This window comes from Hypanus sabinus, chromosome 10 (genome assembly GCF_030144855.1).
Source record: "Hypanus sabinus isolate sHypSab1 chromosome 10, sHypSab1.hap1, whole genome shotgun sequence".
NCBI lineage: Eukaryota > Metazoa > Chordata > Chondrichthyes > Myliobatiformes > Dasyatidae > Hypanus > Hypanus sabinus.
This window is the reverse complement of record NC_082715.1, coordinates 94,192,563-94,205,207: the sequence shown is the minus strand read 5'-3', so window position 1 is coordinate 94,205,207 and position 12,645 is coordinate 94,192,563. Positions and strand designations below refer to the sequence as shown.

Here is a 12,645-nt window from a genome sequence, read left to right as displayed (position 1 = left end):
AATTAACTAATCTGTTGCTTGGGGCCGCAACTCCAGTAAATATCACGATTGATGAGAAAAAGCTTCCTCACACATTTCTAAGACCTTCAAAAAGAAATTCATATTTTTTTTCACAATTCTAGAAAAGGTTACAAGCAAATGCTTGTTGTTTGCTCAAAAACTCCATTAAATACTTTGTACCTCCATGTTTGCTCTTATGTTCCTTGTACATGATATTGTTCTGGCATCATCATAGTTTTGTGATATGATATTCATAGGTTTTGTGATTAAGCCCACCCAATCTGACCCTTAGCCTAAAGCCAGACTAGTAGTGTTGGGGTGGGAAAATAAGACCTTTGTATCTGCTTGCTTCATTTATTAGAGATTTCATGGTACATTTGACAATTCATCCAGTAATCTGCACTAAAGAATTGCCCCGCTGTTTCTTTCATTTCAATTTATAAGGGATCGATTAGCCACCAAATTTGCTTACAAGAAGATTGTAATTTCAAATGAAGTTGCCTATGAAACACTGCCTCTTAAATGTGTGAGAACCATCAAATAAATTTAGGTCTTTTGTGCTGGATTTAAAACGTGGATGTCCTACTGCTTCCTGTAATCCTGCACTTTCAATACCAAATATTATATTTCCTGATCACTTCCCAATTTCCCTCATTGCTATGTTCAGGCTGGAAAATGTCTTTTTGGAGATTTTTGGCCTGGAAGTGTTATCTCATGGGCATGCTATTTGAATGACTAAGCATAATTTTCACTACATTTTTGGGGAAGCAAGAGTTGCTGAGGAAATTCTTAGCTTTATTCCTTCTAGCTTGGAGTTTTCTGCACTGTTGTCTTTTGTTTAGTAGTTCAGCACCATCTATTGAATCAAACATATATCCGTATTCCATTTTGCTTTTTGATAGAGATTCATGTATTCCTGGATCATGGCAATATTCACTTTGCAGTACAAGAGCAGACAAAGATAGGAAACAGAGCATAGTGATTACTTTTGTCACATTAGCCACATCACACAAGTTTTCTTCCTTCTGTTGATAATTCACAACAGGGCAGATCTTTTCTCCCTTTATACCCTTCCTTATCACCGTTAGGTGTCACTCAACATCTTGCTTCAGCAGCAAAGCACCTTTGTCCCCATACTTTAGTACTGGAAGAAAAGATGTCATGTTTGACCAAATGAATTTTTCTTGCTGAATTAACAGTCTGGTACCCTTGCAATTTGTAACAGTATGGACCAGTTTGCTTATCACACAGCACATTCATTCTAGAGTCAATTGTTGTTCAACCATGTGAAACTGCTAACCATAAATCTGTTGCTATTCATTCATGAGAATCTGTCAGTATCCAAGTTTTCTGCCTATCCTATAGTGGAAGGTTTCATTGTAGAGACAGAACCCACTTACTTTTCCCCTCAATATTTTTACTGTATCGTAACCATAGATTTCATTTCTTTTCATTCACTCATTCACAGACCAATAGTTAAGCATTTCCAAACTTAACAATTGCAAAATAGTAATTAAGATTTGATTATTTATTTTAAGAGATCAGCATTTAAAGATTATGTTATCCTGTTCGACGAGTAAAATTTAAGATTTAGAATTGCTTCTAATAAACTATTGCAATCTTAAAATCACCAGATGGGCCAACAGTTAAAGATACAAATAAGAGATTGGCTGCAATTCTGCTTAACCGTTTCCATTCTGGTCCATTTTTGCATAGTCCCTAACAATCTGCCGGGGGAATTTAATACATGGAGCAACATCTGTGGGGGAAAGGAACTGTTGATGTTTCAAGCCTAAACCCTGCATCAGGGTACAGATGCTGCTCACATCACTGAGCTTCTCCAGCAGGTTGTTTGTTTCTCCAGATCCCACCATCTCCAGTCTCTTGTGTCTCAATATTTTCCATCATTATTGTCCATGACATCGTCTTCCGTGTTGTTTTCTCATTAAAAATGTGCTCCCCACGTAGTGTTAAACTTCTTCACATGTAAGTCTAATCTCTATGTGTTGGCAAATTACTTGACTGTAGGGATTTCAGCAAGCATATTTGTTTGTCATTGCAAAGTGCAAATTTGAGCTAATTTTTCCCTTTTTCTGATGCAGAAAAACAGAGGCCAGTTGGAGTGTCATTGCCCCTTCTGGTTGCGCTGAGCTAACTTACACAGAAATGGATCTTCCTACTCGGTATGGCTAAGTAGAATATGGAGTAGTGTAGGAACAAAATCAAATGTCATTTTACAATGCCAGTTCTGGAATGAAAAGTATGCTAATACTTATTTCTTTCATGCATTGACTGCCAGAGAAGGGGTGGGGTGGGTGAAAGGAACTTTTTCTTATATTTAGGCAGCACCGTGGACCTTTGTCAAAACTGTTCAGTTTTGTGAGAGGTATCATTGGCTGTACTGAGGTAGAGGAGTTTCTGCAGAAAACCCTCCCCTGACTCTCAGAGGCTACTCATTGCAGTGAAAAATTTCCAGGTTGTTGAAGGCCATTCATCACAACCCAGGATATCACTGGAAGCATGGGGGGAGTTTCTAAGCAAGGTATTCTCAGCCCGGCCATTTTCAGCTGCTGTGTCAATGGCCTTCCTTCCATCATCATGTTCATGAGTTATTTGAGGATGGTTCCACATTATTCTCTCTATTCACAACTACTTCAACAATAAGGCGGCCCAGTCTCTTTGCTGGAGCTGGATAATGTCCATGCTTTGCCTGACAAATATACCAAATGCATGCTGCCTAATGCCATCAAGTCAACCTGGCCACTAACATCTAAAAATGGCACAAGTACCTATCCAATTCTATATTACATGAGCACCTTTACCTGTCCCCTTCTGTATCAGAGGAGGACTGGTGATTTCAGATATCTCAGTGAGGCATATTAATTACCACAACTTTATGAGCAGGGCAAAGTCTGAGACAGCTTCTTAATCTTCAAAGTCTCTTTACTCTATACCAATCTCTCCATAAGCTACAGTCAACAGAAATAGGCTACCTACGGTTGACCAGAGTAGATTCCTGCAAAAGAGGTTGACAGTGGAGAGTAAACAGAAGGGAATGTCTCTGATCAGATGAGGATCAAAAGGGACTGAATAATTAAAAAAATGATGGTTGTGTCAGCTGAGAGATAGTGATGAAGGCTTGTTAGTCAATGCTGATTTGAATGAAGAAGTATTATGTAGAAGGGGCTGTGTTTTATATCTCAAAGTTCCAATATTTATTCCTCTCTCCACTCTATTCACCTCCATCTATTTACATTTCCTTCACACGGATCAGCCATGATTAGCACGCCTTTACCACCCTCTCTCAACCAGTACCACTATCACTTTTGGTACATATTCCTTCTTGGTCCCAATCCCATCACAAATATTCCCACTGTTCTCTTCACTTCTCATTCTCTACCATTTAAAACATGATTGATTTCTCTCTTATCCTAGTACTAACAACAGGTCATTGATCTGAATGTTGAACTCTATTTCTCGGTCTACTGTCGCTGCCTTGCCTGCCATATATCTTCAACTTTTTATGCATTTATTTGAAATAATGTTAATGATATTCCTTAAACTAAAGCTTTAGTCCTTTCTTCTTGAAGAAATACAGATAGGGATGGCATGATGCTATTGGGGTATATTAGAGTCCCAATACTTTGAAGAAAAAGGAAGTTGGATGCAGATAGGAATGTCAGTTCAATCCCTGCTTGGTCGTGAATACTGCTGAAAATCTTGACAATTATTGTGGTTGTTATTGATGACTCTTGACGGTCCGAAAGATCAGGAAGTGAGCTATTTGCTCTAATGTCGCCAATCTCCGCTCTAGTCTTACAGCTGTGATCCTAATGTCCTCGGGTTAAAGTCATCTTCTGAGTAGCAAACTACGGAGGTGAAACATGAATGCTTTGAAAGCCCTACCTGGTCAGTAACAAGCAAATGCATGATGTTTGATGCCATGTTATTGCACACCATTTTTGGTACTGTCAGCCAGGCATGCATAGCAATGAAAGTCAGGTGAAGACAACTAGGCTGTCTCTAATGCAATGAGTTTTTGACACAGAACTTTGCAGCAGATGCCACTTGTCAACTGTAGCCTGGAGCATATCCAGGCATTGCTGTTTTTTTTTTGTGTGCTGGTGTCAAAGTCCAATGCTGCTGCCATGTGCTGTTCCGTTATTGGAGTTGAACACTGCAGCAGTGTCAGCAGATGCTGCCTTGCCTGACCCTGTGATGGAGGGAAGCTGTTGGTGGAGCAGCAGAAAGTAGCTGGGCCATAGACATCTCCCTGAAATATATCCTGTGCTGTTGAATTCCTAGATTCCTCATTTATTGTAGCAGCTAATTGTGCTTTGGACATATATGCAGGAGTTACAATTAAGATATTTGATGACAAAACTTAAGCTGGTGAAGTGAGGAAGGAAGTTATGCCATCTGGAGTGCAGACTAAGAAATGGGCTGTGGAAATAATTTAAATTAGCTGTGGAAAAGTATCAGTGAAATGGTTAGCCTTGCAAAATGTGACATATGAAATTTATTTCAGATGAAAATCAGTTAATACATCTGTGGGAGGCTAATAGGGCAAAGGAATGCAAAATCATTAATAGTGTGCTGGACTTTCAAGGAACAGAGGGGTTTTGTATATACCCTGAGATCCCTGAATGTGAAAATGGTTGTAAAGGCTAAAATAGAGAATCTATGAAGAGGGATAGTATACAGTTATCTTTAAAAATCTGGTTTGGCCTCAGAATTCACTGCCTCAAGAGTGGTTGACGCAGAAGCACTCCAATATTTAAAAAATATCTCGATAGAGCTGTTAAGGTAGTATTTGTATGGAAAGAGAAATAGGACATGGGAATAGCTCTTTTTAATCCCAACATGGACATGATGGGTCACAAATTTCTATAATTTTGTGAATCTGTGAAGGCCATGTAAACCTAATTTAGAAATGTCAGCACAGTCACTGCTGATACCGTCATTCTCATTGGTAGGCTGTTAAAGAATCATTCATCAAAGTGAAGAAGGAAGAAACAGAAAAACAATATATTTCCTCATGTTGGTTTAATGAACACATTTGCTATTTCTGTTAACAATGATCACACCACAACAATTCAAGTTTAACCTTGGATGCACCTTTGCGGATAATGTGTCCATGATTAGATCTTGCCAATTGGTGAGTTCACACATTTTTCTAAAGTTTAGTCTGTTGTGCTTCAAGGAACCAGGAGAGTGAGCTGAAAATATATCCATTGCCACTTTTCAGCTCTCTCGGTGGATCAGATTATGATCTAGTACTTTAATATAATTACAAGGAGCATTCTGTAGATTTTGCTTCTTATGCACTTATCTCTGCCACTGTTTTCACCTTAAGTTCTGGGCTGTCAAAGTACTTTACTTTACCTAACTATTGTAAGGCTCTACCTTAGAGGACTATGCCATGGGTGCTTCTTTTAGGTAGTACATTGAAAATTAAATCAATTGACTTTTGGATATAATGCCAGGGCAGACTCAATGGGCTGTCTGGCCTATTTGTACTGATGTTCTTACTTTTCAGTGAGTGGTTCTTCTGGTGTGCCATCTGAAATCTGAAGTAATTGTCAGGATAGGAATGATAGGAGGAATGGTAGGCTTCATATGGCTTAGTCGTACTTCATACCCATAATTCTGAGGATGCCCGGGTAGCTTCTGTGCTCACTGTGAAGTAACAGAGAACTTATTAGAGAAAAATAAAGAAAAATGCCACTACATATTAAAAATTAGAGATGGCTCAGCATATGTTTTATGGCAGAGGCCAAAAATGAAGTGAAGTCATGACTACATTTCTCCTGTAAGATTAACTGAAGGGTCAGTACTTGAAGCAATGGTGAAAAGCACAGTGGCCTGGCCACTCAATGGATGTTACTGGCAATACGAACACCTAAAGTAATGAGCAGCAACTGTCATCTAAGTTGGTTCAGAATATGCACCTGCTTATTTTTTATTCACCATCTCTGTGAGGATAAATTAGGTAAGTTACTCCCTCTTTCGCCTTTCTCATCTGTGAAGCTAAAGATAAAAAGAAATCAGCATGTGTCGAGACTTATTTGTCACAAAATTAAGTGATGCACTCTAATCAACAAGATTTATTTTTAATGAAAGTAAGACAGTAATCACAAGGCTTAACTTCTGGCGTTAGGAAAAGAAATCCATACTGTGCAAAGAAAACCCAGATTCTGTAGGAGTAGTTTAGAGGAAAATACAAAAATTATACTTTGCATACAAAAAAAGCAGGTGGCATTTTGTAATGTATGGTGTAATCCATCAAAATCTAAGCAGTAAAGTCAATATATTTTTCATTACAAGATCCTATTGTGCATTCTAAAATGCAGCAGAATTACATTATTGTTGTTTAGTACTGGTTTCTTTGCACTGATAACAAAGCTCATTGCTCATGGATTTAATTCTATTACTAATACCTAGCAGGAAAAAGAAAATAAACTGATTTCTATTTTCATTTTGCTATATATTTTGTTGAAATTGTAAATGATGGAATTAGAACAGGGAAGTACAGTCCTTTCACAGTCAATATTTGTAGAATTACCCAAACTAGATTAGGGTAAAATGAAAGTATTTTGTGAAAAGTGAACGGTAGGGGCGAGGAATCTCAATTTCCTTCATGAAAATCCCTGTTCCCCAGTATTTGTTAGACTGATATTTAGTCCATGTTTGACTGTGTCTCCAAACTCTCCTGTATTTTTGCCATGAGCATCATTTTTAACAGTCCAAAATTATTAGTATCTCCAGTAGCAGAGAACTAGTAAAGCAGGGACAAAAGACCATGTTGGACATGGAAAGCACAATCATCCATCCAGCATGATACCTTACATATCACAATATATTACAATATTTACCTTCAACACAGTTTAATTCTGATTGTAGGGATCTTGTGTTGAAGGTCAAAAATCTTTTTTGCATTTTGATAATAACTTTACCTTAAATGGATTTAAAGAATACCTTTCTGCAAATAGATTTTTTTTTGTTGCAATGATGGTAACACTAGCTGTCACACAGAAGTAAGTGATTTGGTCAGCTCCAGTGGAGCATTTAATACCTTGTGTATTGCCTTTTAAATCTGGTACTTGCAGGGTCAGCCAAAAATACTTTGTCTTAGGTCAAACGTAAAAAAAAATGACTGACAGCCAAGGATTTAGTCGAACATTTGTAGCATAAATAGCAACAGCTTTACATATTTTCAAAGAAATATAGCTTTACAGAATATTTTCCACACAGGATAAAGTTATTTATTTCCACAATTTGAAATATATTTTCAAAAAGCTTTTTTTCTCTTGTAAAAGACACTCACTCTGTCATTGTTTCTTTTGTCTGCATGTTGTATAAATAAGGACATACACTTATACGTGTATTGTGTATACATGTTAGGTATTAATTTCTCCTTGTCAGGAAAAGAAAGTTGCTTTTGTTCATACAGCAAGTCCCTGTCTCCAAGTTAATTATAAGGAATAACAGGAAAAGCTGAATGCAGCACTTTTCACAAGCTCAGTCTGACTCGAAATAAGGAAAATGAAGCAATACAATGTAAAAACATTGTAAAATGCTGTAGATGCTGAAAATCCAAAATAAAAACATAAAAAAGTGCTGCAAACTCTTAGCAGATCAGACATCACCTGTGGGATAAGAAATGGAATTAACAATTTGGGTTCAGAACAATTTACAGAAAGTAATATGGTAATTTAAGATAATTTTTTAGTAATAATTGATGGGTAAGATTGGAATAGGATAAATAACTTTCAGAATGGTATCACACTAGATGGCAGTTTGATTTGTCTTAACTGAAATATGACTTAATACTTCAGACTGTATTAGAGCATCAGCATGGAAATTTTGCTTAATGCTCCGGAATGGCCTTTATCCTCATAACTTCTTGACTCAGGTGGGAGTTGTGAATGCTAAGCAAGGACTATCCCTTCATCACTTAACTTGAAATCCTGGAACTATTTCTGCATAATGCAGTTGTACAGTGGCTTGATTCATTTTCAACAGGTTATGTTTTTCTTTGCCACTGGAAACAGATTAATTGAAGTCAAATATCATTTGATTAATTATTCATAGGTTAATACTGATATATAATTTCTATGCCTTAGCTTTCCTCAACTAAAACTTAACTTAGCAAAGCAGTCAAACAGAAAAGTTTCTATTGAAGCTGTAAAGAACTTCAATTTTTCTGAAATTATTTAAATTACAGGTGTTCTGTTACAAACTTCATAAGCTGATGGTTTCTTGAATTTGAACAGCACTTAAAGTAAAACTTCCTTTAGATATTATTTACATTATCAAAGAACTTGCTCTTGTGCTTTGGACTTGGTAACATGATAATGTTGCTGGGACCATGATAAAGATTTCTTCTTATAATACACAGCCTAGGAGACTCAAATATACTAAATCTAGATGCTGAACGATCTCATTAGTATCTTTACATTACAAAAATAATTTATTTCAGACATTTTTCCGGAGCTGTTTCTGTTCTGCGTCTTTTTAAATTATTTCAGAAACATTCCCAGCACACAGATAGCAACAGAGTGAAAACAGGTGTAAAGAGGAGTTTTTGTACAAGTGAATTTTCAGTTCCCTGATTACAGTTTGCACTTTGTAATCCCTGCTGTTGTACAAACACTAGAATGTTCCTTCAACCCCATCATTGAGATAAGTTAATTGCTGAGATAATGATGGCTTTATGACAATTCTCTCTTTAACGTGGAATAAAATCTGAACCAAAATACAAACATGCTAGAAATAAAAATCTATGAAGAAACAAAAATAGTTAAGAATCCAAATGTTAAAACCATTGTAATACTATCTATTTGAAGTTGGAAGGAAGGGAAGAATTGTGATAAAATAATATAATACGTAATCTGCAGTGTATAATCTCTTTTAGTAATAGACAAATGGAATAAGGCATTAAAGAAGTCTGAGGGGCACTACATTTTAATTTCACCCCAGGGCACTAAATTCAGATTTTTCAATACATTTGGATTGATTGTAATACAAAGCATCATTTAACAGGTACTGCAAAACAGATTCACTTTCCTTCTGTGTGTAAAAAAAACAAGGAAGAAGGAAGTCTAATGAAAAGAGAGAAAAGAAAATAGCTTGTATATTCATGTTTATATATCAAGTTCATAATGACCTGTGAATTAGTTAAGGTGATATATCTGTATGTAACCAGTTGATCAGAAGCCTTTAGTTCTATTGGCACAAACCTAAGTGATGCACCATCAATAACTCTCAGAGACGTGAGATGAGATATAGGCTTTTATTGGCTGGAAGAAAGAACAAGCAGCAATTGACCACCACACTACATCCTGGAGACTGAGGCCGGGGCTGTGTCTCCAATCGCCTTTATACCGGGGTCTGTGGGAGGAGCCACAGGAGCAGTCAGCTGGGGGGGGGGGGGGGGGAGGGGCATATCCAGACACGTATATGTAGTTCACCACACTAAGAAAATATAATTGCTAAAATATGCAAAAAAAAAAAAGTATTAACTTTTCAATTGATGTCTGCTGGATAGAGCTGACCACTAAGATTTGTCAATGCTGCAATGAGACATCCTTTCCAATTTCTGCTTAGGTCAGCATTAGTTCAATGGAATCCTTGGCATCCAGCAGCTGTGGTATCATCAAGCGGCTGGGCAGCCAATCACATTGAAGAACTTAGAGAGAATTAAGGGAGAGCAAACACATTAATTTGAATTTGCAGTTTTTTTAAAGATTATGTAGAGTGTCAAATAAGTTGGAGCATTCGCAAGAAGTTGTTGATGCTGAAACAATACTAAGTTAAAAAGTTTTAATCCCTTTCCGTTTAAAATATTTATATGATGGAATTACAATAATCTTACATGAAATTGATTTCTTCATGGAAAGATAGGACCAGCTAAGCAATAACTGTAACTCAGTAATCATTTACTTGAACTTCTGGTAACAGATATAAGATTTATAGGGTATTATACAGTGATTAATTCATAATTAACAAATTCAAGGCAGTTCAAATGATTTTCTTTGATTCCTTTGGAGAAAACTATACACAGCACAGAATGTAGGAGTGTGGAGAGTCTCTTTCAACAGGTTTGGAATATCCTTGTGCTATTAGTTTCAATGTAGTTACTCTTCAAAATCTGGGACAACAGTTCAAAGGCCTGAGCAGATATTCATTGAATGAAATGTCACTCCATTCCAGTCAGAGTGGAAGATATTGCAGATTTTAGTTGAACATCTCAGAATCCTATCTCTGAAGTAGTCTAGATGTCTACGCTCTGGATAAATTCCATCCATAATCTAAGTATGTTTCCAATGTATTATATCAGATCTACTATATAACAGAAATCCAGCAATCAACATTAGTATCTATGCAGTAATCCCTTAATTAGTACTTCATTTATTTTTTGGGTCCATGCTTTAATCTGTGCTCTGTCATATGTAAAGCTTATAACTCATGCAGAACAATTTGAAATTACAGCTGGCTTTATCTTTCATTTTATTCCTACTGAAGCATCAACTCATTTTCAATGACATTGTTCTACTTTTAGAAATAACATTTAAACTCTTGCCAGATAATGCTGAGAAATATTTGTGTTTGCTTTTTCGCTGCTATAGATTGGTTATTGTTTCTGTTAACAGCCTCTTCTTACCCTTGTCTTGTTGGTTTTATCTTTACTCAGATAGATGACAGATTAGTTTTTACTTTTGCTCAAATAAAATATCTGGCATGTATTGCACAATTTTTTTTGTTTAATACAGCCTGTCAAATTACAGAATGGTACCCTGCAATAGGGTGGTTTTATTTTATATATTGCGATTATTGGTAACTTAGCTAGAGGTTTTTATCCTGACTGACCATATGTAAGATTAATGTAAGAAGGTGTGTAATCTGGAATCACTACTCAATGCCACATCAAATGTACTGTACTTCATGAACATAGAACAGTGCAGCAAGTACCGGCCCTTCAGCCCACAATGCTGTACCTATCTTTTAACCTACTCTAATGCTTCTCTCCTGAAGAGCCCTCCAGGCTGCTTATCATCTCACACACCTCTGTCATTTCACCTTCCGTCCTCCTTTGCTCACAAGTGAAAAGCCCTAGCTCTTCCAACTTTTCCTCATAAGAGATGCTCTCTTATACAGGCATATGCTCTTTAATACAGGCAGCATCTTGGTAAATCTTCTTTGAAACTTCCCTATCCTTCCCATTTAAATAGCAGTTAGAATGGAAATTGGGCATTCTAAAGCACCCTAAATTTGCAAATCAAAAGTATTGTTTTGAAGTACAGTATTTTGGGATATCCTGTTGTTGTGAAGGTGTTTTATAAATAAACCCCTTCATTTTCCTTTTCATAGGTATGTCTGTCCAAGTCACATTCTCAGGATTAAGTGGTATTTCAGCAATGACAGTAGAAATCCTACATATTTCCAAAACCATAATTATATTGACTACAACATAAATATAACTTTGTTTAACTACCAAGTTTGTTGCTGAGCTTCTAGCTGCAGGTGTTAAGCCACAGTTTCTAAATGTAAAATTAAAATAACATGTTTAAATGTAAAATGTACTTAAACCTCTGCATCAACTTTACGTCAAGGTAAAATCATTAGCACTGAATGTTAAAAACTATTAAATTCAAGATTTTGTAAACTTAAACTATTTTTAAAAATTATGTACTTATACTTTTAAAATGCTGATACAAAATAAAAGAAATGAAATTGGTTTGTTGGAAACCTAAATCAATACAACAATGTGTGAAATTGCCTAAGTAAATTAGGTTGAAATGGTTTCAGCTTTTAAAGAAATCAGTGTCAGTATCTAACCTGATCAGGAATACCCAATATCTAACAGATGCCAAGTCATCAATTACTTGGGTAAATAGAAACTTCACAAAGCATGAAGCCCACAAATGCCTATAACATAGCCTGCCACATTTAATTGTTGAAAATATAATTGAAAAAATCAGTGAAATAAAGAAATACTTTCCACTTTGACAGGGGTGGAAGATGCTGGCATAATCCCGCTATCCATTCTAAGGCCTTTCTAATGATCAATGGAAAGGAAATCAGGCTGCGAATTATCTAGTTCCAGTTTAATGTGCATCCCATGTTAATGATCTGGCTACAGTAATCTCATTAGAATTCAGTGAAAACTGACACATATGAAGAAGAAGCTGATAATTGTGTGAGTAGCTTTAATGATTTGAACAAAACACACATCTCTATAATAAAGACAACCATGAAGCTTAGCATATAATTCTACTTCCACTATTGATCATCAGTGTTGCAGCTCCCACTGCTGGTATGTCTTGCCTTTCAATTAGTTCTGAAAGCTCTGAAACACTACAGTTGAGACTCCTTCAATATTTGCATATTTATCTCTAAGATGTGTCATGGCAAAAGTGGGAAAGTGAATCAGTGAGCAATTTGTTACTTTTCTATTTGTATCTTCCTAATTGTATAAAAATTAAGCTAAGCTTCTAAATGACAAGCATAAGGACCATTTAGGTCTATAGATGTTTTTACCTCCTTCCTCCTCGCTGACTGATAAATGACCAAATAGTATTAAAGTAGTAATATATGCAGTGATTTCTGTACTGCAAGCTGTCTTCTAAAGTTATTCACTCT

General features: G+C 36.2%; 1 protein-coding gene across 2 annotated transcripts in view; it reads left to right on the top strand.

Moving 5' to 3' along the window:
* LOC132400859 (glutamate receptor ionotropic, kainate 2-like) overlaps nucleotides 1–12,645 on the top strand; it is a 626,396-nt gene that overhangs the window by 509,182 nt on the left and 104,569 nt on the right. For both annotated transcript variants that reach the window (XM_059982332.1, XM_059982331.1), the window contains one exon: nucleotides 2,103–2,183. In XM_059982332.1, the coding sequence (XP_059838315.1) occupies nucleotides 2,103–2,183 (81 nt within the window). The remainder of the gene's footprint in view (nucleotides 1–2,102; nucleotides 2,184–12,645) is intronic.